The 25,719-nt window shown below is 51.7% G+C and overlaps 8 protein-coding genes across 8 annotated transcripts; 3 read left to right on the top strand and 5 right to left on the bottom strand.

The window, feature by feature from the left end:
* Positions 1-229: 229 nt before the first annotated feature.
* N7477_001982 (peroxiredoxin) lies at positions 230-1,207 on the bottom strand (the record flags this gene model as incomplete). Its single annotated transcript, XM_056963645.1, has 3 exons — positions 230-572; positions 646-969; positions 1,182-1,207. 3 exons carry the CDS (start codon positions 1,205-1,207, stop codon positions 230-232), a joined length of 693 nt encoding a protein of 230 aa, XP_056826564.1.
* A 778-nt stretch (positions 1,208-1,985) lies between these two features.
* Positions 1,986-6,185, top strand: N7477_001981 (uncharacterized protein; the record flags this gene model as incomplete). The annotated part of the gene is made up of 5 exons (XM_056963644.1): positions 1,986-2,059; positions 2,122-3,965; positions 4,037-4,330; positions 4,416-6,107; positions 6,181-6,185. The coding sequence occupies 5 exons, from the start codon at positions 1,986-1,988 to the stop codon at positions 6,183-6,185; spliced, it is 3,909 nt and encodes a 1,302-aa protein (XP_056826563.1).
* A 356-nt stretch (positions 6,186-6,541) lies between these two features.
* Positions 6,542-8,908, top strand: N7477_001980 (GAF domain-containing hybrid sensor histidine kinase/response regulator; the record flags this gene model as incomplete). The annotated part of the gene is made up of 1 exon (XM_056963643.1): positions 6,542-8,908. One exon carries the CDS (start codon positions 6,542-6,544, stop codon positions 8,906-8,908), a length of 2,367 nt encoding a protein of 788 aa, XP_056826562.1.
* A 289-nt stretch (positions 8,909-9,197) lies between these two features.
* On the bottom strand, positions 9,198-10,430 carry N7477_001979 (uncharacterized protein; the record flags this gene model as incomplete). Its single annotated transcript, XM_056963642.1, has 1 exon — positions 9,198-10,430. One exon carries the CDS (start codon positions 10,428-10,430, stop codon positions 9,198-9,200), a length of 1,233 nt encoding a protein of 410 aa, XP_056826561.1.
* A 568-nt stretch (positions 10,431-10,998) lies between these two features.
* sod4 (mitochondrial 37S ribosomal protein mS42) lies at positions 10,999-12,087 on the top strand (the record flags this gene model as incomplete). Its single annotated transcript, XM_056963641.1, has 4 exons — positions 10,999-11,049; positions 11,105-11,282; positions 11,381-11,505; positions 11,557-12,087. 4 exons carry the CDS (start codon positions 10,999-11,001, stop codon positions 12,085-12,087), a joined length of 885 nt encoding a protein of 294 aa, XP_056826560.1.
* Positions 12,088-12,499: 412 nt separating this feature from the next.
* N7477_001977 (ubiquinone-binding COQ10-like protein) lies at positions 12,500-13,057 on the bottom strand (the record flags this gene model as incomplete). Its single annotated transcript, XM_056963640.1, has 1 exon — positions 12,500-13,057. The coding sequence occupies one exon, from the start codon at positions 13,055-13,057 to the stop codon at positions 12,500-12,502; it is 558 nt and encodes a 185-aa protein (XP_056826559.1).
* Positions 13,058-13,303: 246 nt separating this feature from the next.
* N7477_001976 (putative C6 transcription factor) lies at positions 13,304-15,388 on the bottom strand (the record flags this gene model as incomplete). Its single annotated transcript, XM_056963639.1, has 3 exons — positions 13,304-13,596; positions 13,646-15,125; positions 15,176-15,388. The coding sequence occupies 3 exons, from the start codon at positions 15,386-15,388 to the stop codon at positions 13,304-13,306; spliced, it is 1,986 nt and encodes a 661-aa protein (XP_056826558.1).
* Positions 15,389-16,441: 1,053 nt separating this feature from the next.
* Positions 16,442-23,913, bottom strand: N7477_001975 (uncharacterized protein; the record flags this gene model as incomplete). Its single annotated transcript, XM_056963638.1, has 5 exons — positions 16,442-17,004; positions 17,070-18,281; positions 18,343-23,273; positions 23,331-23,506; positions 23,557-23,913. The coding sequence occupies 5 exons, from the start codon at positions 23,911-23,913 to the stop codon at positions 16,442-16,444; spliced, it is 7,239 nt and encodes a 2,412-aa protein (XP_056826557.1).
* Positions 23,914-25,719: the final 1,806 nt, after the last annotated feature.

The raw sequence follows: 25,719 nt of genomic DNA, 5'->3' as shown, positions 1-25,719 counted from the left end.
CGAGTAACCATGGGTGGGCGGGAGTGTCTGGAGGTGATGGCCAGTACAATCATTACGATGATGGGTTTGTTCAATTTATGGAGCGATGAACTATTATACATTAGCGTGATTTGATCTGAGTCGTTCAGTTGAAGAGCTTTTACATCGAAGAAATTGAAAAGTACTGCAGTCGCTCTTATCAGGCCGGCCATCACACCAGCTTATGGTCTATGCTGGAGTTGAACCGACGTTACCAACGAGGGAGAATCTTCTCTTTCGCCAAGGGGGTGAAACGCAGGTACGGTTTGACCTCTTGCAGAGTCGGGAATCGAGCCTTGGCATCCTCATCACCAATATTAGCAGGGACGACCACATCGTCACCGGGCTGCCAGTTGACAGGGGTATTGATTCCATGCTGGTCGGTAGCCAGTAAAGAGTCCACCACGCGGAGTAGTTCGGCCGTGTTACGACCCGTGGAGGCGGGATAAGCCTGGATCAGACGGATGACCTTGTTGGGATCGATGATGAAGACGGACCGGATGGTGTAGGCAATTCCTCTGGCATCCACATTAGTGGTATCTTGATAATCCAACCTGTTGCATGGATGGGTCAGTTTCGGGAGTGGCTGAGTGGGCGCGCAAAGGGAAACGAACGGAAGCCACTCACATGTCATAAGCTAAGGCAATCTGGCGATCCTTATCGCCGATGACAGGAAAGGTTAAGGGACATCCCGCGATCTCGGAAATGTCGTTAATCCAGCCATCGTGCGACTCGATGGAGTTGGCCGAGAGGCCAATCAGCTTAACGTGGCGCTTGGTGAATTCGGGTTCATGTTTGGCCAGCGCAGCCAGCTCGGTGGTGCAGACCGGAGTGTAGTCCTCGGGGTGGGAGAAGAGAATCACCCAGTCGTTGCCTGCCCACTTATGAAAGTCGATGGGGCCGATAGTGGTTTCCGCCTGGAAGTTGGGTGCAATAGACCCCAAACGGAGACTAGGAGACGGCGCAGGAGTCAGTTACGAATTTAGAAAGACGATAGCGCCATGTTCGCAGGAGCCGGATCAAAGTATAACCTGAGGACCGGACTCCAAGCGGGTGCATTGAGACTGTGGTCTCGGAGTAGAGGGAACAGAGAAACGAAACAGCAGGAAAAACATCAACCGCGAGCAGGAGGAATTAGACCATAGAAGTTTCACAAGACTTACGGAGTGGCCCTGGTCTCTCCGGACATTGTGGGGGTGGCGCCGACCGTGCTCGGCCTAGCAGAAGAAGATAGTCAAGGGGTACTAGAGGCCAAGATAAACCTATGACCAAGGCGACCGATTTTAGAGATTGGATATTTGTAGAAGACGGATGCCCTTCCGATGGAGACCGAGGACTTTGCCGGTTCGAGATTCAATTCGATCACCGGCAGTCATTGATCTCCCCCACTCAAAATGGCTGTCACAAGCAGACGGCAGAGTGGATCTTTGCCGCACCGTTGAAACCCTGTCTCGGTCGAGTGGCTTTTTATTTATCCATTGACCCTTCCTCTCGGGGACAGACATGGATCAGAGGGCGTGTAAGCCACGCCAAGAGATCTGATCACATTGCGACTGAGCTATGTACTTTTGTCTCGATCATTTCGTGGGGAATCACTATTCTAATTAGATGCCCGTGCCATTCGGTGGCGCTAGGAAAAAGAATAACTGATAACGGACAATGAACAATCGAAACCGGTTTTCCAAATGATGGTTCTGCCGTCTTCCAAGTTTATTCCCCTCTAGCTCTGTCGTCCCTATAGGCAAGAATGCATACTTGCACGTGCGAATGTCAAATTTGGACGGATTCATCCGCCTCCGCTTCTCTCAATTACGCGCTGGCTCCCTTTTGACGTCTTGACAGCGAACCTCCCGGAGATCTCGGAGCTACGAAAATGGAATTCAGCGGCCGTTGATCCTGCCGGCCGATAATCAATTCGCCCCGGCCTTTCTGGGTATGAACGGGCTCAGAAGCCTCTCACTGGACTGATGGACAAATTGAACCACCTGGTGGCTTATACCTGGGATGAAACGAGACAATTCCGCTCCAGCTATGGCGTGTGGTGCGCGAACCGAGCCCTAGTCCTTGTATGAAAAGGAAATTGTATGCTAAAGCGTCTCTTAGGCACGTTTTTGGAACTAGGCACCTTGACCGTACCGTTCGTTTGGGTCATGCCGACACCGCTCGCCTCCGAAGCGCCTTCTCTCCCGGCAATTTGAGCGAAACTTTTGCCCCGTATGGTCCTGGAAGGGACGGCGACGTTGGGGACCAGGGGAGAGGATCAGGGATAACGATCGAAGTGGTGGCGCGCATTGGTGAGACTCTGGCCCAGGGAGAAAGAATGCAAGAAGAGTATCAGATGCTGGCATCTGTTGCCGCTCCTCACCACAAGTATTTTCTGCAGCCCGTGGAGATGCTACGCTTATCCAATCTCGATGATGAGCACACGCCATCGCTTCTCGTCTGCATCTATGAAAGTCCCGGCCCTAATGATCTTCTGCGCTACGTCGATTGCGGCGCGACCTGGTATCAGATGCGCCCCGAGGAAGCTGCGAGTCAAAAAGAGACCAACAGTGAAAGCTTGCGTCAATCGGACGGGAACGAGCTCATGCCGTTGGCAACATTCCTGGATTTCGCTATAGGCGCCGCGGAGTGCATTCAAATGCTGCATAGCCAGCGGATTGTCCATGGGCAGATTCGGGGGGAGGCCTTCCACTTCAATCAAGAGACCGGCCACGTGCGCTTGATCCATCTCGGGGCAGGTCTTCAGTTCTATGATACCGGACGAGAGAACGCGCACTGGTCAGCTCTAGAGAACAAGAAGGATGCCACGGCGCACATCTCCTACTTGAGCTCCGAGCAAACTAGGCAGACGCCAACCCAAGCCGACAATCGCGCCGATATATACTCCCTCGGCATCATGTTTTGGAACGCCCTCGTCCGTGAGGACCCGTCTGGAGGCAAGACCCCCATGGGACTCATCAAGGAGGTGCTCGGACAGGCGCTGCCTTCCGTGTCGACAGTGCGACCCGACGTGCCAGAGGTTTTTGCCCGGATTATCGCCAAAGCGACGGCCAAAAACGTCTCGGAGCGCTACAACTCTGCCCGCGGTTTGCGTCATGACCTTGTGGAGGCACGGGATTTGCTGGCAGCGGGAGACGCGGCAGTTTTGGAAGGCTTGGAACTCGCCAGGAAGGATGTTTCTCCATTCTTTGCGCTCCCACGCACAATGGTGGGCCGGGCGGCCGAGCGGGATGCCATCGTCGAGGTCCTGGATCGTACTCTGAGACTATATCAGGGAGGCAGAGGGCTTCACTTGTCGTCTCTGCCGGAGGACCAATTTGCAACATTTACCGTCCTTCCCTCACCAGTCAATACCCCCGGAGAAGAGGAAGCCCTCAAAGCGGTCGATGGATCTCTCGGCCTGACCGGTTCTGTGAGCGGGACATCCGCCGGGTTTACCCAATCGTATCCAGCAAATACAGGCCGCACACGTTCTCCCAAAGATTCGCTATACGCCTCGAGCGACGAAAGCGAGTCCGACCCGGTCCTCGCAGAGAAGAAGGGATTGGAGAAGCGCCTGTCAATCTCCTCAATTGACAGCGCCAATGGCGAGGGGAGCTCCCGATCAAGTGAAAATGCGGGAAGGGCGACTGCACACGGCATAGCAACGCCGAAAGGTTTATGCGAGGTTATCAGCATTGAGGGGGGGCCTGGTTTGGGCAAATCTCGGCTGATCTCATCGGTTCAGATTGAAGCCCGACGAAGGGGCTTCTTTGCCGGCTCTCGATTCGACGTCGGGGACAACGAGCGTATGCGTCCGATTCTACACTTGTTTTCAAGTTTGTTTCACCAGGCATTCTCGGAGAACATGAATGAGCCTAGTTTCCTGCCGATGTTGCGAAATCATATTGGACCCACTTGGAACACTCTGCACAAGATTTTAGGCCTACCCAAATTCCTCCTCGGTTCGGGTCCTGACCTGTCGGAACAAGTGTTGAACAAGTTTGCTCAAACGACCCTCTCATCGTCCCACCAGGGTCCTCCCCAGAGAATGCTGGAACGGAGAGTTCTCAGGAATTTCTTCGGACCGGATCCTCCACGAAGTCTTTGCCTCTTGTGCGTACCTTACTGAATATCCTGCGGGTCTTTACGCGATACAAACTGGTATGTCTTTGTCTGGACGATGTCCACGCGGCAGATGAAGAATCCTTGGAATTCATTGCCCATATGGTGTCGGCTCGAATCAGGATGGTGGTGATAATGGCCTACCGGCCCGAAAATGCTTCCTCGGAAATGATTAAGCGTATACTTAACTTCTCTTACAATGAAGGTAAATCACCCGCAGCATTTCTCCAAATTGACCGTTCTACCATTGCAGTCCTTCTTATTATGACCCATCATGCTTACTATTGTAGGGGTTCTGGCAGGAAGAGACGTAGGTCTTACCGCCATCTCACTCACACCGCTCAATGAAGACTGTGTAATGCAATATGTGGCGAACACTTTGTCTTTGTCTGTCCCTGTAATCTGGCCTCTGGGGGCTTTCATTCAATCAAGGACTAATGGAAACCCCTTCTACATCCGTGAAGTGTTGAATGATTGTCACGAACATGGATTCATCTGCTATGATTTCCAGGAAGGGCTCTGGTCTTTTGATCTAAGCCGCATCTCGGAGTATTTCAAAGTGGACAGCTACAACGACGCTGCCTTCGATGATTTCTTAGCCAGGCGTCTGAGCAGCCTTTCGCCTGTTTGCAAGTCCATCTTGGCCTGGGCTTCCGTTTTAGGCATGACATTCTCGTTTCAGTTAGTCCAGAGGCTTCTCAACAATGATCAGGTGGCTTCCGGATCTACTCTGTCTGAGCGAGAAATGATGCAAGGTCTACAGGCAATCATTCAAGCCTACATTATCGTACCTACGGAGGATCATGATCTTTTCTCCTTCACATACAGCCATTACATGCATATCGCAGCATCATTTCACAAAAGAGACAAGGACCATGTGAACTTGATAAAGGCACAAGTGCTATTTCAGTATCATTCCCATGACGACAAATATCGAAGTATGTTGGCATCGGCCGTTATTGAATCAGCACCAATGATCAAGAACTCTCTTGCAGTAAGAAGGCCTTTCAGAAATTTCCTGTTCGAGTATGCGAATGCTGCAAGTGAGACTGGATTACGCTCGACCGCTATGAACTCATATGCAAGCTGCATAACCCTTCTTCAAGAGGACATATGGAACGACGACACCGTGGATGTGAGCTACAGCGAGACCTTGCAACTGTTCACGTCCGCTGCTGAATGCTACTTGTACCAAGGGCGGCATGAGGAAGCTGCTCGCTTGCTGCAAGCTATAATCTCGAATGCTCGAAGCCCAGTGGATCAAGCTCCCTCCTGGATCTTGCGATCTCGCATGCTTGCACAGTTAGGTAACTCGACTGGTGCTTTCCATGCCCTGAGTGAATGCCTCATGGCTTTAGACATTACGATTGACGTCGATCCCACTTTTCTTAAATGCGACAAAGAGCTTCAACGGCTATGCGAGGCGGTTTCTGCCGTACAACCTGAAGCTATTGTCGCAACGGCTCTTCCTGAGCATCCAGCCTTGGCTGCTGCTGGGGCGGTTCTTCTCGAGGCCACTAGCGCGGGTTTCTGGTCAGATACGCTAACCTTTTACCAAATGACGCTTGTCATGGTTGACACCTATCTCTCGCGCGGTCCTTTCCCCCAGGCGGGCATGGGACTCATGCAGTTAGCTGTGATAGCAATTACTCGAGGCAACGCAATTGCCTTCGCGAAACATTGTGGGGACCTTGCCTTGGCACTGATTGAACAATCCAAAGATCCACTTACTATAGGTCGTGGCATGGCTCTATACTCCACCTTTATCGGCCATCTTCAACAGCATGTTCAATCTTCAATGTCCCAATTGGAAGAAGCGGTGGATTTCTCTATCCGTGCGGGTGACCGTATAGCCACCATATTGAACTTCGGTTTTCTGGCTACCATGAAGTTTTTCGCTTCCGAAGACCTGGCCGAGCTGGAGACCTTCTGCATCTACAGTTGTCAAGACATTCCCAGCTGGCAAACGGACACTGCTGGCGGTACCATCCTCATCACAATTTGCCAGCTCAGTCGTGCTTTGCAAGGCAAAACGTATACACATGATCCTTTTAGGGTGATGAGTGACGATGAACACAGTTCTGCCGCATATAAATCTTGGCTGGTCAGAACTATCAAAAACAGGGACCGGCCACTGATGCTTTATGAGAGCATGGAAATCGCACCGCTATTTCTGTACGGCCACTACGAGCGAGCGATATTATTGGGAAATTCGTGTCTCAAAAAAATCAACGCGATATGGTCCGCACGGAACGCGCGATTTCTCATGTTCTTTCATTCCCTTTCTTTAGCAGGAAGTATGTGGATCCGGAAGCAGCAACAACTCAGTGCCGCATACCGTGCATCTTCCCCCCAATTGGCGTCCGATATCGGTGGGCGATCGTTTGAGGCGTCTTTTGAGGAGGAGATGATAAGCATGGCAAGGATGTTGCGATATTTCAAGCGCAAGATTGAACAGTGGCAGGTCATCACAGACGTGAATTATCTGGCATGGACGAAACTTCTGGGCGCACAGATCGCCGAGATGGAGCAGGATCAGACCGCCGCTCTTCGTTTCTATGAAGAGGCAATAGACCACGCTTCGATGCATGGGTTTGCTTTCGAAGAGGCCCTTAGCCAACATTTGTTAGCTGAATATCTGATGCGTGAGAGATCTTCACGATTAGGCACACTGGCTCTGAAGGAGGCAGTTAGACTCTACCGACGAATTGGGGCGACGGGGGTGGCTGATCACATTCTGCATTCCCATGGTCAGGAGCAGCAGACAACGGCAACGGTACGGGAGATCGCTACTCAAACCGAATCAGACGACATCACGACACGGATTGGCCCTCGGGTGTCTGATGTTGGGAATGACGAGATATCAAGTACCGGAGGACCCGCGGCAGAGCGTGTCCTTCACATCCTAGATCTCACCACCATCCTCGAAGGCTCCCAGGTGATATCTAGCGTTCTAAAGGTCGATGACCTACTTCGGACGATGTGCAAAATCATCATGCAGAGCTGCCATGGCGTTGCTACCATGGCGGCCATTATCACCAAGGAGGACCTGAACCTTGGGTGGGCTGTGGCAGCCAGTGGCGACGCAACTGGTAACATAAAAGTACATGATCCTCCGACACTGGTTGAACGCTCCCATCTTGTCGCGGAAAGTATTGTGAATTATTGCGTGCGCTTTCGCGAGGCGGCGTATTTGCCGGATGTCTTGCAAGATCCGCGATTCAGCTACGTGAGTGAAGCATGGGCGGGTCAGAATGCCGTCAACAAATCAGTCGTGGCGTTACCCATCTCTTACGGTGGTGAAGAGAATGAGCCCATCGCGGTTCTGTACCTGGAGGGACCACCCAACGCTTTCTCGTATCGCAATCGCGTCGTTCTACAGTTGCTCGTCGTCCAACTTGGAATTAGCTATTCCAATGCACTGACTCTCCGGGAAGTGGAACGGGTGTCCACCATCAACCAATCTATGGTAGATGTCCAGAAAAAGGCATTGGCGGAAGCGATGGAGGCCGAACAAAAGGCGAACATCGCTACATCGGAGGCTCTGCGTCATGCCCAGCTTGCCGAAGAGGCCGTCAAGGCTAAAAGCATCTTTTTGGCCAATATATCCCACGAGCTTCGAACGCCACTCAATGGGGTTATTGGGAACTCGGAGCTATTGCTCACCAGCCCACTATCGGAGCAGCAATTGGACATGGCTGATTCGATCCGCATGTCGGCGAACCTCCTGCTCACCGTGATCAATGACATCCTCGACTTCTCCAAAATTGAAGCGAACAAGGTGCAGTTGCATATCATCTCCTTTGATGTCGAAAAAATGGTCAGAGAAGTCGCTCGCTCAATGCCGACTGGCTTTGGGAACAAGCAGGGATCCGACAATGTCCGCATGATACAAGATGTCAGCCCACCCTCAACCCATGTCTTTGGGGATCCCGTGCGAATGAAGCAGATTCTGGGCAACCTAGTCAGTAACAGCCTGAAATTCACAAAGACAGGATCCATTACAATAGGATCCAGGGCAGACGATGAGACTGAGGATTCTGTTCGTCTTTCTTTCTGGGTGACAGACACGGGTATTGGCATCCCACCTCGGCTCGTACAGCACCTTTTCAAGCCCTTTACGCAGGCTGATGCCAGCACCGCGCGCCGATTCGGCGGCAGTGGTTTAGGCCTCAGTATCTGCAAATCCCTGGTAGATCTGATGGGGGGCACCATCGAGCTCAAGAGCGCCGAAAACGTTGGCACGACTGTCTCTTTCTCGATTACCGTGCCGAAGGTCACACCCGGCGGATCAGGGACTGCTACTCCAAACACACTTCTGGACAGCTCTGGAGACCTCTCCAATGAAGCAGCCCCGGCTTGCCTTGATGTGTCTCATGTCCCCCTCTCCGACCTCCGCGTCTGCATCGCGGAAGATAACTTGATCAATCAGAAAATCACGGTGCAATTCCTTAAGAAGCTAGGATTTGTCCAGGTAGATGCCTACAATAACGGTCTTGAGGCCGTGGAGGGTATCCAGAAGCAAGCTCGTGCGGAGCAACCGTACCACATGGTCCTGATGGATGTCCAAATGCCTGTCATGGACGGATATGTTGCCACACGTCGTCTGCGCAGTGATCCGATGGATGCTGTGAGGCATATCCTGATTATTGCTCTCACAGCTTCGGCAATCCAGGGCGATCGAGAGAAGTGTCTGGAATCAGGGATGAATGATTATCTGGCGAAACCGATCGTTTTGGCAGGGTTGAAAAAGAAATTGAATGCATATCTACAGATTCATTAATCTGGCCTGTTCTTCACACACGATGGAATGACCGATCTATATGTTGGCTTGTGGGTCGCTGTCCATACACATGCGAGCATGAGGCTACCACGACCATATATTTTATCCTGTACGAGCGGGATATAACCAATTCTCGACCAACTTGAAGGCTTGCCGCGACATTGCCGCGGCCTAGTTGCGATCTGTATATATAAACGATAATACAAGAAATTTTAAATTCTCTTCAAGATAGCTTCGGCTCTTCGTTAATGTACAAAGAATTTCCATACCCATCACCGGATCGACAAAATTAACCTCTTTTACCCTGAAGTTTTCCATTATCTTCTTTCTCTTCCTCAACGGTCACCTTGTAAGACGGCTTTCCTTTAGGATCATTGAACCCAACCACCTGCATCAAATCGGTAAACGTGGTATCTGGCCGTGCAAGGGTAAGCGGATAGGGCTCCGGCCCTAGAAACTTGCGCGACTGTGCAAATGCACCCGGCGGCGAATAAATTTTGATACTCTCGGTACTAGACTGACGCTGCCTGGGTGGAGTGACAGGACAAGGGGGAACTGGTGGAATATCTTTATTTAGTCGTGGCGTTCCATTGTGGAAAAGACTTCGTACTCGACTTCCTGTCCGGTGGAGTCTTGATTTCGTCGATCGTGAACTGAGGTAACTGCGTCTTGCAGGTGAGGGATGGAGGAGGAAATCAGAACGACCGTAATCCTCTGAAAGGATTGGACGGGAGATTCCTACGACTCCGCCGGTTGAGGACCGTTGGGACCAGGCTTTTAGCTTGGGTTCCCAGGGGACCTCCTGCTGTTCCTTGTTTTTGGCGCGGCGACGAAGGCAAGTGAATATGATGAGGGCGAGGACGGCGCCGAAAATTGCGCCTGGGAAAAAGCCTGCCGCTACTGCTTTGCTTGGGAAGGATGGGCATGAGGAGGCAAGGGTTCCGCTGTCGGCATGTTCGTTGGAGGCGGAGACGGAAGATGAGGGGACGGGTGTGAATGCCGCACCAGCAATGGCTGTTTCAGCTGTTGATAAGGTGCTGGTTGGGGTGCTCGAGGTCATGGTGGATGTGGATGTGGATGTGCCAGTGCTCGAGGTCGCTTTGTCCAGAGCACAGATGCTATTCCCTTGGCAGGTGTAGCCAAATGGGCAGCAAGCATCTCCACACGTGGGAAGACTATCTTTAAGCCGGCTCGTCTTGACAGAGTTCTTTGGGTAGATTGCTGTGTTTTGTTGTTGAACGTCACAGACGATGGGGGAGATGTAGTCACAGCTTGCTCCGGATGGGCAGCAGATGGCGGAAGTGGCATCGTCTAGACTGATGCAGGTTGAAGACGACGAGCAGCAGAAGTCTTTCGGTAGATTTCCTCCACAGGAGTTGTATGAGGTCGGGCAGGAGTCTGAGCTTCGCGGAAGCAGTTCGAAAGAGCCAAAAGCATGACTCGTTGGGATGGTGGCCATGAGCGTCAAGACCAGCAGAATAGACCATCGCCCTTGAACGATACCCACCGTCTCTCTCGTCATGACGGTGGAAGATGGTACTTCGTCTGTCGTTTCCCCGGAGAATCCAGATGAATATGGTCAAACAATCAGACGTTGCGGGTGGCTCTAGGCCGATTCTTAGTCCAAGTCGGGGTGGGTAAACAGTGACAGATAAGAAAAATTCTTGAATGGAGGGAGGAAGTTAGGAAGAAAGAAACATTTGGAGACTGGAACAGACATATTGAATAGACAGGGTCGGTGGATGGAGCCTGAAACCCAAGCCCAAGGTAGCCAGGACAATGAATAGCCCATTCAAGGAGTGAATACATGGGTTCTATTTCGGGCACGCGCCAGGCTGGGCCCGGGTTTCAGCATTGTGAACATGGTGCCACGGAGACGGGCGCTAAGAGAACCTGTTGCAGAAACATGACTTGCTTCTGCGGAAGACGAGAGGTGCAGATGGTTTGAAGCCCGGCGCGTAAGATTGATGGAAGTAGATGCTGGGCGCCTGATTGGCCCAACACCTGCTTATATAACATCGCAGTTCGGGGATCGAATTTCTTCGCGCTTTGGAGCTGCGATAGTCGTTCCACTTCGTTATCCTCACACAATGTTCAGTCGTCTCGCCCGGCCGAGCGCTTTGCGCGCGGCTTCTTTCCAAGTGAGTCTTGCTTAATTTTGATCTCCTGTCCCGTGCTGATCGCGTGGTGCTCCAGACTCCAATCTCCGCCATTCGCTCCCATGTCCGTGGCCTCCACCGTATTCCCCAATTGCAGCACGATGCCTACTACAAGGAGAATGGTGTGCCTGAGTTCATGTCGCCTGAGGCTTTCGACTTCTCCTGGACCCAATACCAGACCCTCCTCGTGGACAAGCTCAACCTGTTGACACAAGGTCGGTCCATCTGCCCTGCGGGATTCTCAGGGCCATGAGCTTGCGATTTCCTCAATTGATACAAGGATGAAGAAAAGTCTCATGATTGTTTTCTATAGACACCCCCGATGCGGACGCCAAACCCGGAGAGTTGCTGGTCAAATACTCCAAGCGCCCGGAGATGGCCTCGGTCTTCAACTACGCCTCCATGGCCCACAACAACCACTTCTTCTTCAACTGCATCGTGAGTTGCTCGCGATCATGTTTCATGCGATAATTCCTGACCGCTTCGCAGTCCCCCACCTCCACCAAGATCCCCGAAAAGTTCGCCAAGGACATCGTCGACACCTGTTCCTCCGTCGAATCCCTCAAGCTGGATTTCCTGGCTACCGCCAACGCCATGTTCGGCCCTGGTTTCGTCTGGCTTGCCAAGAACCTCGAGCGCGAGGGTTTGATGCAGATCTTCTGCACCTACAACGCCGGCTCGCCCTACCCGGCTGCCTACTCCCGGCGGCAACCCGTCGACATGGCCACCCACTCCCCCGACGCGCCTCTCGGCAACCAGTTCGCCGGTGCCATGGGAGCCCACGCCCAGAACCAGAAGAACCTGGCCCCCGGCGCCATTGACGTGCAGCCCATTCTGTGCGTTAACACCTGGGAGCACGCCTGGATGATGGACTACGGTATTGCCGGCAAGGAAGAATACCTGGAGCGCTGGTGGGATCGGATCAACTGGGACGTTGTGTTTGACAACTACAACGCCGTCAGCTCAGTCAAGGGTGCGCGTACCTCGGCCAACCGGAATCGCAGCCTGAGCATGCTTTGAGCGTCAAAAGCCTTGGTAATCTGTATTATATATCATGTTCAATTTCCCTTACCCATTCCTCAATCTATCCTGTACAGCAGACTCTATAGAAATGAATCTCGCAATTCACGCTCAATGCTTCCGTAAATGACAAGGGATGGTCTATGTAAATCGTGTTTATATATACGTGCCCAGCCCAAATTCCACTAGTATACAATCCATGTCTATAATGTTTCTCTATTGACCTTGAATATGCGTCTCCCGAATGCGCTTCTCGAATGCCTCAATCATCACATTAGCCATCTGCCCCTCCACAGCACTCATCATAGCAGCGTGCATCTGGTTCTTAAACTCAAACCGCACCTCCAAATCAACCTTTGTCTGCGGCCCACCCATCTTATCGCCCGTCAATGGTGTCAATTTCCACTTCGTATCAAGATACTCGAAGATCCCCTCGTTTGCACCAGGAAAAGAATCCACCCAACCCGCTCTTCGCTGCCTCGGTCTTTTGTGCATACTTGGCACCGCTGCGCGCCTCGACGACGCCTTTTGCGGAATCACAGTCTACGCGCGAAGTGAAAGTCTCGCTGAGAGGACCGTAGCCGACCGTCAGAAAGGCTTGGGTCGGATAACCTGAATTTGGATCGCGGGCTGTGACCGTTGAGGCTGTGAGGAAAGGGAGGAATTGCGAGTAGGATTCGACCGAGGAGATAACTTTGAAGAGGAGAGCGGGCGAGAACGGGAGGGTGCGTGTGGCTGTGAGGACGCGCTTAGGGTCGCTGTTGCCTTTAGGCGAGGGAATGAAGGAGGAGAGCGAAGGCAGGCTAAAGGCACGGCGAGGTATATATGGTGCGCATTGTGGTGTTATCGCATGGCGCGGGCATTGGGCTGTGGTGATTGTCCGAGAGGTTCGGAGTGGCGTAGGGCCTTGGGAGCGCAGGAGGGTGCGACTTGAGCGACTGGCTTGTCGCAGACTGCAGGCTGGGCGCATTGGAGAAGGGAGAGACGAGGGAATGGCGAGTGTGAGCTTATTCGGAGATCAAGTAATTGAAGATGGCGCGGAACCCTGGGAAAAAGTTGGCGCGGGATCTGCCGAGACTCCGCGTTCTGCGATGTCGATGTAGAAGGAATACTGATTTTTAAAATTCACGATGGCTTTTACATACTATTTCTGTGCAATTGTGGCCAGCCAAGATGTGTGTCATTTCAAGTAGGACTATCATTATATTGTGAAAGGTCATAAGTTTCCACTAGGAGGATACGTGAAACCACCCTCAAGGGGCACAGGAGGAGTGGCTGAAAACCAAAAGGTGTCCTGGTTGGTTTCTTCAAGGCCAGACACTCGACTGTCATACAAGCGCCAGTCTAAGTGAGCAGGGGCGTTGAGCATTTCCTCGATCACGTCCAGAGAAGGATAATGTAGTGCATCGTCAGTGTTGGAGAGTGCAACCGGTATCTCGCCATTGGATGTATAATCCAGGTACTGTTGCTGTTCAATTGGAATTGTGAATAGTTGGAAGGGTGAGTGATCTGACACCTTGATTAGCGGCGCTGGCAAGGGGGACGAATCCAGACATACCTTCCATCAGAATACCTTGGCTTTCGCTCCTAGATGAGAGATTTGGAGGATTACCCTTGACTCGACCGAGCATGAGACTCAACGCGGCGAAGGCTCGTTGTGTATCGACGGACCGACGCCGAGTCTCTTCAAAAATCTTCCGAGTCGTCTCCAACAGGGCCAAGATATCGTTCCGCTCTTGGCGACTCAAATGGGCATTGTGTCCACGCTCATTATCATGCGAAAGCTCCAAGCAGAGAATCATAGAAGAAAGCATGAAGTCAGTGTTCTGGAAAGAATTCAATAAGAAGCGCTCGGCGTGAAGTTGACCACCGGGCAAAGACTCATTCCAAATATCGGCATGATGGCGAAGAATTTCTTTGGCTGCTGTCAAACAAATCGATCGCGAATGATCATGCTTTTGCCTCTCGCCAATGTACGGACGATGCAACACGATTCGTGCTTTCTGGTAGAGCATCTCCAAGGTGTACCGACGCATCACCAATTCTGACGGATCTGCAATGCATTGGCCGATCGGGCGTAATCGGAAGAATGAAGGTAGCATGTTATGCGATTCGTCAAGACGACGCTCAATCTCCAGAATCTCATCATAGGACACCGGCTCCCGCGAGTATGCCAAGTCAGAAATCTGTCCAAACACGTACTGGATGCGGGCTTTGGCACATGTGTACGAGGAAGGTGTTCGTTCTTCGTCAGGTCGACTCTGTGGCAATACAGCCGTGTTCTCGTCGAAATCTGTGTCAAACAAATTCGATGGTAGTCTGGTATCAGAAAGCCAGGGTTGGATGGTCCGTGGTAGACCGACCTGGAACGAGATCAAAGTGTCGAGCTGGGTGAGAAGAGCCCATGAGCGGCGACGCATTTCACCGTCCTTGGCAGAAAGGTCCGGAAAATGGCTTGGGTCGCGATGGTATCCCATACGCATGGCAAGTCTGATCGTGATACCAAAGAGGTACGAGACTCCCATTTGGGCATCCTGGTTGCGATAAAATTCAGACAATGAGTACATGAACAGCGCTTCAACCTTGTGTTGTCCGGGTTTTAAGTAGTTGGCTTGTGTCAAACACTGAGCTGCTCTCCTCCGGAAGATGTTCCAAGCAGTCATCGAGTCGATCGTATGGAGAGGCGAAGGTTCATCGTTTCGGTGGTACAAAGATACGGACAAGGCCATGATTGAATATAGCAAGGCGATCCATGTATAAGACATGCCCTGCGGATTTGCCCAGAACTGCTCGTACTCTCTCTGGAAAGTCGGTACATGGATTGCCACGATGGATGGCTCCGAGGTCTTGAAGAAGCGAGAGACAAGTCGGTCAACCGTCGACCGCGGTGGGATGTCGACTATCAACTCTTCCTTGCTTAAAGATCTCCCAATTCCAAGTAATAGAGCTGGGGAATTATCGCTGTATGGATCTTCTTCAAGTCCGTCGTCGTCAGAGTCTTCTGCATGATCTTCAATATATTCCTTAACTCCATTGATCTTGTATTCCGTCAGCTCATATTATCAAGAAAACATGGATCAATACAAACCTCCTCGAGAATGGCGCGCCAATTTGCGCTGTCAATATAGTTCGTACCCTCGCCGTTCACAACAAGTGTGCCGGGATCACGGGGTGACGTCTTGCTTTCGCCATCATCCGCAGGCAGCGAAGGCGGCGTGTCGTAGCCCACACTATTTGCAGGCGGAGCAGCGCTGAAATCGGCCACTGAATCGCCAGGTTTCTGCTGCTTGGCCAGCGACATGACCAGGTTCTCCAAATGTTGCAAGCGATCTTGCACGAGGGTCGGGCTCGAGCGCCCATGTTGAGCTTTCCCTCGTGGTCCACGACCAACAAAGGTACATGACTCTGCGTCGCCACGCTTCTTACAGTTCGTGCAGGGGAACGTGCGACAACATTTGAGCCTGCAGGGAATCAGCACCGAGACAAAAGAAAAATAGTAGAATTTGACGGAAAGGACCTACTTTCGGACTCTGCATGCTGTGCACGAAAATTGCACTCGGGTTCTCTTCTTTGGTGCCGCGGCCGAATTTCTCGCAAACGGTTGACCAGTAAGATCAGAAGTGGGACTAGGGTCGGACATGGAAAATCTCGAAAATGCTTCAGGTTGGTTACAGCGCAGATGTATGGCTCTGACCGGTTTAGAAGAGTCCACTCAAGGCGGGGGTGAATGAGGAGATCTGAACATTGAAGCGTGGAGCGGAACCCCGACTCCATGTTATCTCCGTTAACTGCGCTTCGCGCGGTTGTCAGCCACACGTGGTCATCCTGAGGTTCTGTCTGCGACTTGATCGTTTGACTACTCCTTCCAATTAATTCGACTAAGGCTTTCAAGGCAATTGCACAGTCAAATCCATGCACTTTAATATGCTACAGTTCAATAAGAAAATAAACTTGTATCGAACATATTGTTGTAAATATTATGTCTAAGGAGGGTGAGAAACATGAAAGTGGGCGCGTCCACTCTTGTGATATCATATACATCAAAGTATCATCGGACACCAGCATGAAAAAAAAGTCAGGGGGGTAACTTATAAGCAGAGTACAGAGGCAGTATGTATATACAGTTCGATGATGGACACATCAATCAGTTATCGGTATATCCGGGAACGCCACACCACCGACCAAAAAGTAAGAGAAACAAGACAAATGCGCAAGATGGAAGGAGTGTAAATGCGAATCATATCAAATATGCAGGATTATGTGTGAGTTTGTGGGTGTGTGAATGTGTGGGTGTTGTATCACAAGACCGAACATGGCCTTGGAATGGAAGGAGGAGGAGCACGTTGAGTCGTGCTTAAGGCTTGGAAAGCTGCTCTTTCCGGAAGAACAGCAAGAATCCAGCACATATAAGGATCTGGCACAGCAAAGCGACCCAGAACCAGGCGTTCGCCAACTCCCCAGCTCCCTTGGTCATATCTGGACTGACTGGCCCAGGGCCTGTAGCATTAGGGCCAAAAGCTCGTGCGCAAATAGTCGCGATGGATCCAAGCACTTGTGATGCAATGAGTGCAAAGCACATATGCACACGTGTCAAGGTTTGCAGAAGGATAACACCGAATCCAAGACCCTGGATGGAGTCTAACACTCCGAGCCACAGCCAAAGACTGCGGGAAGCGAGGGCTGCTCCCGTGTACCCGCCTGCCACCCAAGGCAGGTGGTAGCCGATGCCAGAGACAGCCCACCAGATCTGAATGAAGCGAGGTGCACCCAAACCACAGGCGAAAACAGGAAGGAACCAACTGTGGCGCTTGGAAAACTTGCTGATGATGAAAAGGAAGACACACCACACGATGCCAAAGAAGACAATGCACAGGATGACGATCTCCCAGGCGGTGGCGTGAGATGTGGTCCACAGGACTGAAAAGAAAGCAAGTTAGCTTTTAGGATATTGAGACTATGCTTGACGGGCAGGGGGGACTTACAACTCCAGTTGCGACCGTAGGGAGCACTGAGGAAGAAATTCTGCAAGATGACGGCGACAAAGTTCCAAAGGACAATTTTTCTGCGGAACAGAGACTTGTAGAAGGAAGGCACCTTGCCAGGCTTCTGGCGGTAGTACTTGGGCAGACCAAAGAGCAGCAGCAGACCAATACCCCAGATGAAGATCGCGATCGGATAACAAATAGCCGACATCTTCCAAGTGTTTGAGATGGCTGTGTCAGAGTTCAGCAGGCCTTGGCTGTTAGCCTTGGTCAGGGTCGAACCCCAGTACCAGAGAGCGATAACATAAGCCTGTTGAACACCTTGAATAACGCAGGCACGGAAGATCCAAGTTTCGACAGGGGCACCACCTTCATCACCGAAGTTGGAGGCGAAGAAGATAGACCCACTCGAAGAAGCGGCGGCATAACATCCAGATCCAATATTCTGGATCCATCCCCGGTTGAAGGTGTTGCCATCCCAATGAGCGGAACCAATCAGGAGGAATGCCAGACCATAGAGGAACCAGGGAGCTGAGAGACAGACGACAGACTTGAAGTAGCGGTAACACATCCACCAAAGTACAGAGGTAATGGCATAGGTAGTAGCGATACCATAGAGCTTCTCCGCGGTTTCACCAACTTCGCCGGTAAGTAATGTGATCTGGTATGAATTGGCGGCAATGATTTGACCCAAAGCCAGGAAGATTGAATAGACAGGCCAGTCACCGATCTTGATCTGCATCCACTTTCTGAGACCGGTGGGAGGGACATAATCCTTTCCAAGAAGGAACTCGTCATCTTCACTGTCATTGCTCTCAGTGAAAGCAATGTGAGAGAGGCCTTCTTCATACTCGCCAGCGGGCGATGCACTATGCTTTGAACGGAAAATTGAGGGTGTTGGGGACCTGGGGTTGTGGCTACCACGACCAAGTTTGGCGTTGCGGAAGCGATCGAACCACTCCTGCTCACTCTTGACCAGGAATTCTTCAATGCAGAGCTCACTTTCCGAGTTAGAGCCATTCAAACCCTGCAACTTCTCTTCGAAGTTGTGGTAGTATTCACCCGTGCCATCAGTGAAGAATGGATCGACCTTTTGTAGCTTGAAATCCTTCTTGTTTCCAACAACGGAGTCAAGAGAGAGGACAGATGCGTTACTGAATCGGTTAGACTGAGCGAAGGGCTGAGGAGAGAGTAGAAGCTGGTCGGCTCCAGCTGGGGGGCGTGCCAGGGCTCATAGGAGGAGCAAGGAATCTGGCATGTGTAGACTCCTGACTCATGCGACGAGTGGGGGAGTGTAATCCAGAGACCTGTCTCTGGCTTTGAGCAGCTTGCGCGCGACGGCCCTCTTCGACCTCGGCGGGAGTAAGTGTGTACTCATCATCCCCATAGATGCTGTGAGCTCTGTCTTCGTCACTGCTGTCTTCGTTCTCGGCCTCCGAAAGATCGCCCTCTGGCATGTTGCGACGGCCACGACGAGCCTGGTGACCGGGACCTGAGCGAACACCCAGAGAGAGGGAACGACTGAGGCTGGACTTGGGCTTTTCGGTCTCTGAAGGGCTGATATCACGGCTATAGACATTTGCTCTCTTGTTTCCACCCAGATCGCTGATCTGATTGAAGCTCGAGTAGCTGCTATCTCTGGAATGAGGGAAGGTGGCGTTGGAAGGTGGGGACAAAGGGCCAAGAGCCATAGGTTGCTGTGATCTGAAAGCTCCAGTGGGCGTGCTAGTTCCCGAACCAGGTAGACCAGATGAAGTGAGAGGACGACCGTGACCCTTTGCAACCTCCTTGTTGTGGACCTCTATGGCAGTAGATTGGAGGATCTCGAGATCCTCAACCCACTGAGCGACAGGGAAGCGTTGCTTCGCGGATCTGGCGCGCATCATAGCACGGGTTTCAACCTTGGAGTTAAGCGCAGCCTCGATAGCCAACTTAAATTGGACCAGCAGATGCTTAGTCGAGGTCGATTCCACGTTATACCACCAACCGGGCATCTGACCAAGACCACCAACACGAGCACCGATACCAAGGGCACCTTTTCGACCGAACTCCACTGCAACAAGACCGAAAGGCTCATCACGAGAGGGGATCAGGGCGAATTCAGCACCAGAGAAAATGAATGGAGGGAGAGCAGTGAACTCGGGCTTGGAGAAGACACGGCCAGGGTAGACTTCCATCATACGACCAAGCTTGAGAGCGGCGAACTTTCCGTAGAGATCAATGACGGGGCCAATACAAATGACTTGCACGTTGGGGCGAGCCTCAAGAACAGCGGGAAGAGCATCAGCAATGAGATCGACGCCCTTCTGCATCGACCAGCGACCGACGAACACCAGAAGATCGGCATCAGGGTTTTGCTCAAGACCTGCCCACTCCTGAGCCTGTCGCTTGAGCTCGCCACGACCAGCCTCGTAATCGGGGTCCACGGTAATATCCTCATCCTTGATAGGTTGCTTCGTCCATTCTCCGACATCAGAAGGATCGGGGTTAGGCAGGTTACCGACCTTGCGCAGACCCCAGAAGATAGGATAACGAGCGTAAGAACGCTTGCCGTACTTCTTGGACACACCAACAGCACCGAAACCTTGTTGCTGAACGCGAAGGTAGCTCGCACCTGCGTGGAGCAAGTTAAAGACCTCACCGAACTGGACGTAGCGACGCGCAATATCTTCATCGAGATTGAAAACCTCGCAGACCTCGCGACGTTCTTTCTGAGTGCGCATTGGCCAAAGACCCTGGAACTCAGCGTTGTGAAGAGAAAGACAAGCAGGAATAGTCTCCGGCAGGAGATAAAGAGGAGCGACGGATCCGTGATAATCGTTAATGTGGTAGAGGTCAATAGGGAAGCGCTTGATTGCCTGAGCAATGCACTGATTCCAGGCAGAATAGTAGACCGCGCTGTCCAAGTCATCCATGCGTGGCGGGTAAGGTTCGGATTTCGATTGCTGGCGGAAAACAGGAGCATCGAGTAGAACGTAGGTGATGTTCTTCAAGACGTGGTACTGAACCTGGACTTGGTATTCGCTGCCCAGAATGGTCACAGTCATGGGATCTGCTGGTTGATCGACAGGGTAGTCGACACCACCAACGCAAGGAACGACCCAGATCAAGTCCTGGTGGCCAAGCGTCTTACCCATGAGCTGAGCCATGACACCAAGACCACCAATTTTGATCTTGATAGCCCAGTCCTCGATATCGTACTCCATGGTGGCGATGAGGACCATACGACGCTTCCCATTTCCTGCAGCTCCAGCGAGGGCAGTGGTGCTCTGCATGAAACCGGACTTGTTCGCGAGACGCATGAGGGGATTGACATAATCGCTTTTCTCGGTAGAGCGCGAGGGCTTCAGCTTTTTCAAGAACACCATCGGAGTCAACAGAGAACGAGACTTTTCAGTGGCACCGTTCTCATTGAACTTGACCTTGTAGAAGGACTTCATGAAGATCCACACACAGGCTGCACCCGTGATACCGGGAATAAGCCAAAAGAGGATGAACATGACAATCTGCGAGTGTTGAGAACCAACGGGAAACAGATCGTAGCGCTGGGTAGCATCGTTGATGTAGAGCTCCCAGGCCACGTACGGCGAGGGTGGAGATTTGGTGATGTTGATGACTGTACTTGTGAGAGATGAAGGAGGCATACGATCTAAGATACTGTCTCCATCTGCATCACCAAGTACCCAACTCTGATCGGGTGTGCCATCGGGGTTGACACCCCAAATGTTGAGCTGTCCAACAGCGGGCCATTCAGATGTGAAATGGTACTTCCAGTATCCACTGTCTTCGTCGAGCCTGATTGTATTGTCGAGTCCACTGTCATAGCCATACTCGTTGTAAGGTCCGTTGAAGAAAGCATGAGGGAAGCGACGAGTAACTCCAGATTTCCAGTTGGTATCACCTTGTTGGACATAGTCACTGCTTCCAGTCCAGCGACTCCAGTACTCAACGCGCACATGGTCACCATCCCAAGCTTGCTTCTTCGTACCGGACCAAGGAAGCGTCTCAATAGTATTGTTACCACCCTTGTAGGTCATCCACTCAGAGAAGGTCGTGCCCCAGTTGGTGGAATAGCGGTACATATCGGCGCCAGCAGCGTGGTGCTGAATAAAAAGAGTCTCGTTGCCCGGTTCCTTGTGAAGCAAACTAGAAGAGTAGTTGGCAGTGGGGAAAACCATGGGGTTATCAATCTGACCAATGCGGAACAGGAGGTGGTCGACCGCTTCAGTGGACGCAGTTCCATTGATATTGGTCGCGTTGTTTAGAGTCAACCGGTGAACACCGTTGTAAACGCCGGTCAAGTTCGCAGCCCACATGTAAACGCTTGGGATTTGGCCAGTGTACGTGGTATTCGTGGCAGGAATTGTCTTGCATTTGGCTGTTTTCGTATCAAGTTTCGCCGTCTGGCCAGCTTCCGTCGACGAGTTCAGATAGATGCCGCTGGTGATAGAATCGCAATCCATCTCTTGTGAGAAATACAACTCAATGTGCACGTCTTCCGACTGGTCAGGTGCCACGGTGGAGCGGATAGGAGCATCGTGACCGGGGCTAAACGCAGTGAGCATGGGCCTGGGTGATTTGAACTGCTCTATGGGGACGTAGGCACGGAATTCGTAGGCACCAAGAGACATTTTGGGGTAGCAACCATTGTATTCGGAAGATCCGTTCAATCCAAGCTTCAGGGCGCTAGTCTCCAACGTGAACTCGTCATGAGGATGGAAGAGATTCTTGACCTTTGTTCCTGCATCGAATGGAGATATCAGGGCGATGGAGGTGTCCTTGGAGGTGCAGTCGAATGTGTAATCAATTGTTCGATTTGTGTTCTGGTAGACCAACCAAACGGGTTGGTTGGCAGAGTCAGAGCCCAGATCTTGCACATCGATGTTGACATTGCGGACAACAGACCACATGCCAGTCTCGGTGGGGACGTCGGCTGAACCCGGGTAGTATACGTTTTCGGTGGAGTTCGACAGCCTCTGAATGGTGTAGCCATCGTTCAAAACAGGGAACTGTTCGCGCAGTTGAAACATGTGCTTCATGATGTTGCGCACTGGGTGAGAAGGATCGCGGTGATCGTAGGATACTGTCGGGTCGTGACAGCCATTGCGAGCGTTCTCGACGGGCCAATGGTAGTATTGAGATGAATTCAAGGCGAAACAACCGTGCATTTGCCAAGCGGTAGCAGCAGACATCGATTGACGACCATAGATATAATTCTCTGCAGTCGCGTCCAGGACGTAAAAGGCCTGCTCTTCGCCCCAGAGAACAAGGGGAATTCCAGGAAGAAGCAACGTAGTGATATAGGATCCAAGCAGCTGACGTTCAACACCATACTGGATGGCCGGCCAACGGAAAACATCCTGGTTGGTAGCGCCATACATGTGTCGGGGGTCAAACTTTCCAGTATTCGCGTTGACCAGGTCATTCGTCTGCAGCATTTCATTCCAAGCATCGACCCAGTCAACAGGTACGTCGTAACCGGCGGAAAGCTGACCATCCATGCCCAGGAACCGGGTCAGGGCACGGTACGTGGAGTAATGGAAGGCGGCACCGTCGATTGCTTCCTGGCCAACATCACGAAGGAAGTACTGGGAATCGGACTCGTTGGTCAGCTTCATGGCGGTGACGGCATCGGGAGGAAACTGGTTGGGCTGTCTGCCACGGCCAAGATAGATAGATCCAAAAGTGTTACCACCCGTGATTTCACCCGCAATGAAGAAGTTCTCCTTGCCCACAGCGCGAGCGCATTCACGGTAGGCGGAAGACATGTCTCCGAGCGCATCCACGGTTGATTGAGTAGCCTTATCGTATCGGAAACCGTCGATATCCAAGGAAGCAATGATCATGCAGGAGTGACGAATCAATCTGTTTCGCACGACTGGATGCCATTCACGAAGACGGTCCTGCACGGAGGCGAACTTGGCGAGCTCACGCTTCCAATCAGGGTACACACCGAAAGCTTCAATGTCACCGTACTGATCGAAATCACTGTCGTAGCAACCAACAAGGCCTGCAGTCAAAGACTGATTGACCGGGTAGCCGTTCTCGTACCAGAAGCGAGGGTAATCACAACTAGCATTGTAAGTGTTTCCGATATCGAAATCGACGTAGTGACGGTCGCTTTTCCACTGAACCTTGTATTCCTTTTCGGAAAATGGCGTCGTGCTGTTGAGATGTCCTTCGAAACCGATCAAGTCACCCATACTAGACATTTTCGATTAGCGATTGATAATCATGGGCTTAAAAAAGGAGTAGCCTTACGTAGCTATCGTGTTGTCGAAGACGACATACATGCCACGCTTGTGGATCTCCGTAATCGCATCCCGCCAAATCTGAATGGTGCCATAGTGTTGATCCAACAATGTTGTATCCAAGGCAGAATAGCCATCAAAGCCCCAAGGCTGGTTCATCAGAGAGGTACCGGCGAGATAGAGACCCTGGATACTAGTGAGAACCGGATTTCCAACGCGCGTGAAAGAAGACTAACCTTGATACCCATGCCTTGAAGGTAGTCCAATGTGTCAACTAGACCTGCCACATCACCGCCATGGCGCATTTGATTTGAGTTCAGATCGTGCTCGAATAATGTGCCATTGATATTATCGTTGGTCGGGTCGCCATTGACGAAGCGATCGATCATAAGAGTATAGAAGGGGAAGCGCCAGTTGTCTGGGGAAGCAAAATAGCTTCCGGTATGACCTGGCCATTCTCCCGAATATTCCGCGGGGTCGGTTGCGTCCTTGTTTGTGTTCAGATTGTATTCAAGAAACTTCTCATCGTAAGGCCAGCATGCTGCGGTGGCGGCGAAGAGCGCCGCCAACCCGCTGTATGTCGACCACCTCATGATAGATCAGGTGATATATAGGTGCGATCCTCGACAACCTCTGACAGTCCTGCTACCAGGATGGTTAAGAGGAGAAAAGATCGAATTACCCCAGAAAACAGCAGCAGTGAATATTGCGCTTTGCTTCAGGAACCCGCAAAAAAAAAAACCAGAAAATGCGGGGGCTTATCTGGATGACGGCGATCCAGGTACCCAATATCTTTCAGTAAACGATTGGACAGCGCATCAAGGACAGAAGTCAAGGACAACGCCAGGTGTTGAGACAAGAGGGGAGATAAGAGGAGAGATGAGAAAAGGGAAGAGAAAGGTAAGTCACATCACCATAAGGTAAACGAACGAGGCTGAGACGAAGGCAAATTAGTGGCCTCGGCTTTTGAGGCATGCACAAAAATAAATGTCGGATGAACTTAGTATCGCTAGGCGAATTGAGACAGGCTAAGAGGGCTGGCTCTGGTTATAGAACTTGGCGTAGATGCGAACGAGCACGCTAAGACTGGCAGGAACCTGACCGTAGTCCGGCTAACGCCGTGAGCTCTGTCTAGATTCGGAATGATTGGGGTAACAGGATTTTTTTTTCGCAGTCGAATACAAAGCTGAAAAACCACTAATCTTACGTGCATTGGATAACTCGCAGAGCCAGGAACCCACCGCCTGTCCAAGGGTGAGTCCCACGGGGATACACCGAAAAGGGCGGAGCCAGCGGTCTCGTATCCATAGGAAGCCACATAACAGGCACTTGCGGATCTAAGTAAAGACTCAGAAGCCCTGCAGGGCACCAGTAGAAGCCCACCCGCAGATGGCCCCGTTACTTCGGTGGACAGGTCCATGGGCTCCGTCCATGTTTCGCTTCAAGAGACATAGTTGGTTAAGGCAATGCATCCGTTTCGAGTAACACATTAGAAACACCGGTCCCTACCTCTTCCCTCCGCACTACATAGACCTCCAACGACCACATACAGTCAATGATGACTGGGTAACTAGCAAAAAGGCCAGCTCACCACTTTTTCAGCCTTCTCAGCCTCCTCAGCCTCCTTAGTCAATGGATCCGCGTGGAATAAAGTTCGGAATGCACGCGGTGAGACGCTCGGAGCGCCTCGTGTTCACCGGCACTCTACCAGTACTAAATAAACCAGATGGATCGAACCGGGCCCATGAGTAGGGTTTTACCGATAGCGAAAAATACGGGCCGTGACCCTCTGCAATCTTCGGCTGCAGTTGCCAGGGTGGATCCCGCACCTCGGCCGATTGGCTGTTCGTGGTAATTTTGCTTTTGTTGAGGTCGTATTTTTCAACTCACGTTTCAAAATGCAAGACCGTTGCCCCTTTGTCTGAAGCTTGAAAATATGGCTCAGTCATGATAGTGTATCTTTCGAAGGCTACCGGTCCTGTCCCTGTAGAGCCAATGATCGGTTCAGGCACGATTCCCAGATCACGGTCCTGACAATCCACCTTATCATATCATATTTTCTCGCCATTGCGTAGCTTCGTCAAAATGGGGGAGTGCACCCATTGAACCTACGGGGCTGGTGTGCTGATCATGTCGGGCGCTACACCAACCGCTTATCTGCCGCCAATATTGGATGTGATTGAAGCATGCGGCGTACATACCACGCAGGCCACACGGGCTGGTCAGATCGGAGCATTTCCCACCGCCCTCTACACACACACTTTACACCAGGCGACGGCGTAGATTGCCCCGACAGGTCACTCGGATCAATCTGGAATGGCATTTGCTCGACCTATGTGGATCTGCGACACACATCCCAACAGTCGGACCCTGAACGCCACGAGGCCGGAACAAGCCGC

This window comes from Penicillium maclennaniae (genome assembly GCF_028827695.1).
Source record: "Penicillium maclennaniae strain IBT 15551 chromosome Unknown utg000002l:1.0-2354659.0:1.0-2356205.0, whole genome shotgun sequence".
NCBI lineage: Eukaryota > Fungi > Ascomycota > Eurotiomycetes > Eurotiales > Aspergillaceae > Penicillium > Penicillium maclennaniae.
This window is presented reverse-complemented; position numbering and strand designations above follow the sequence as displayed.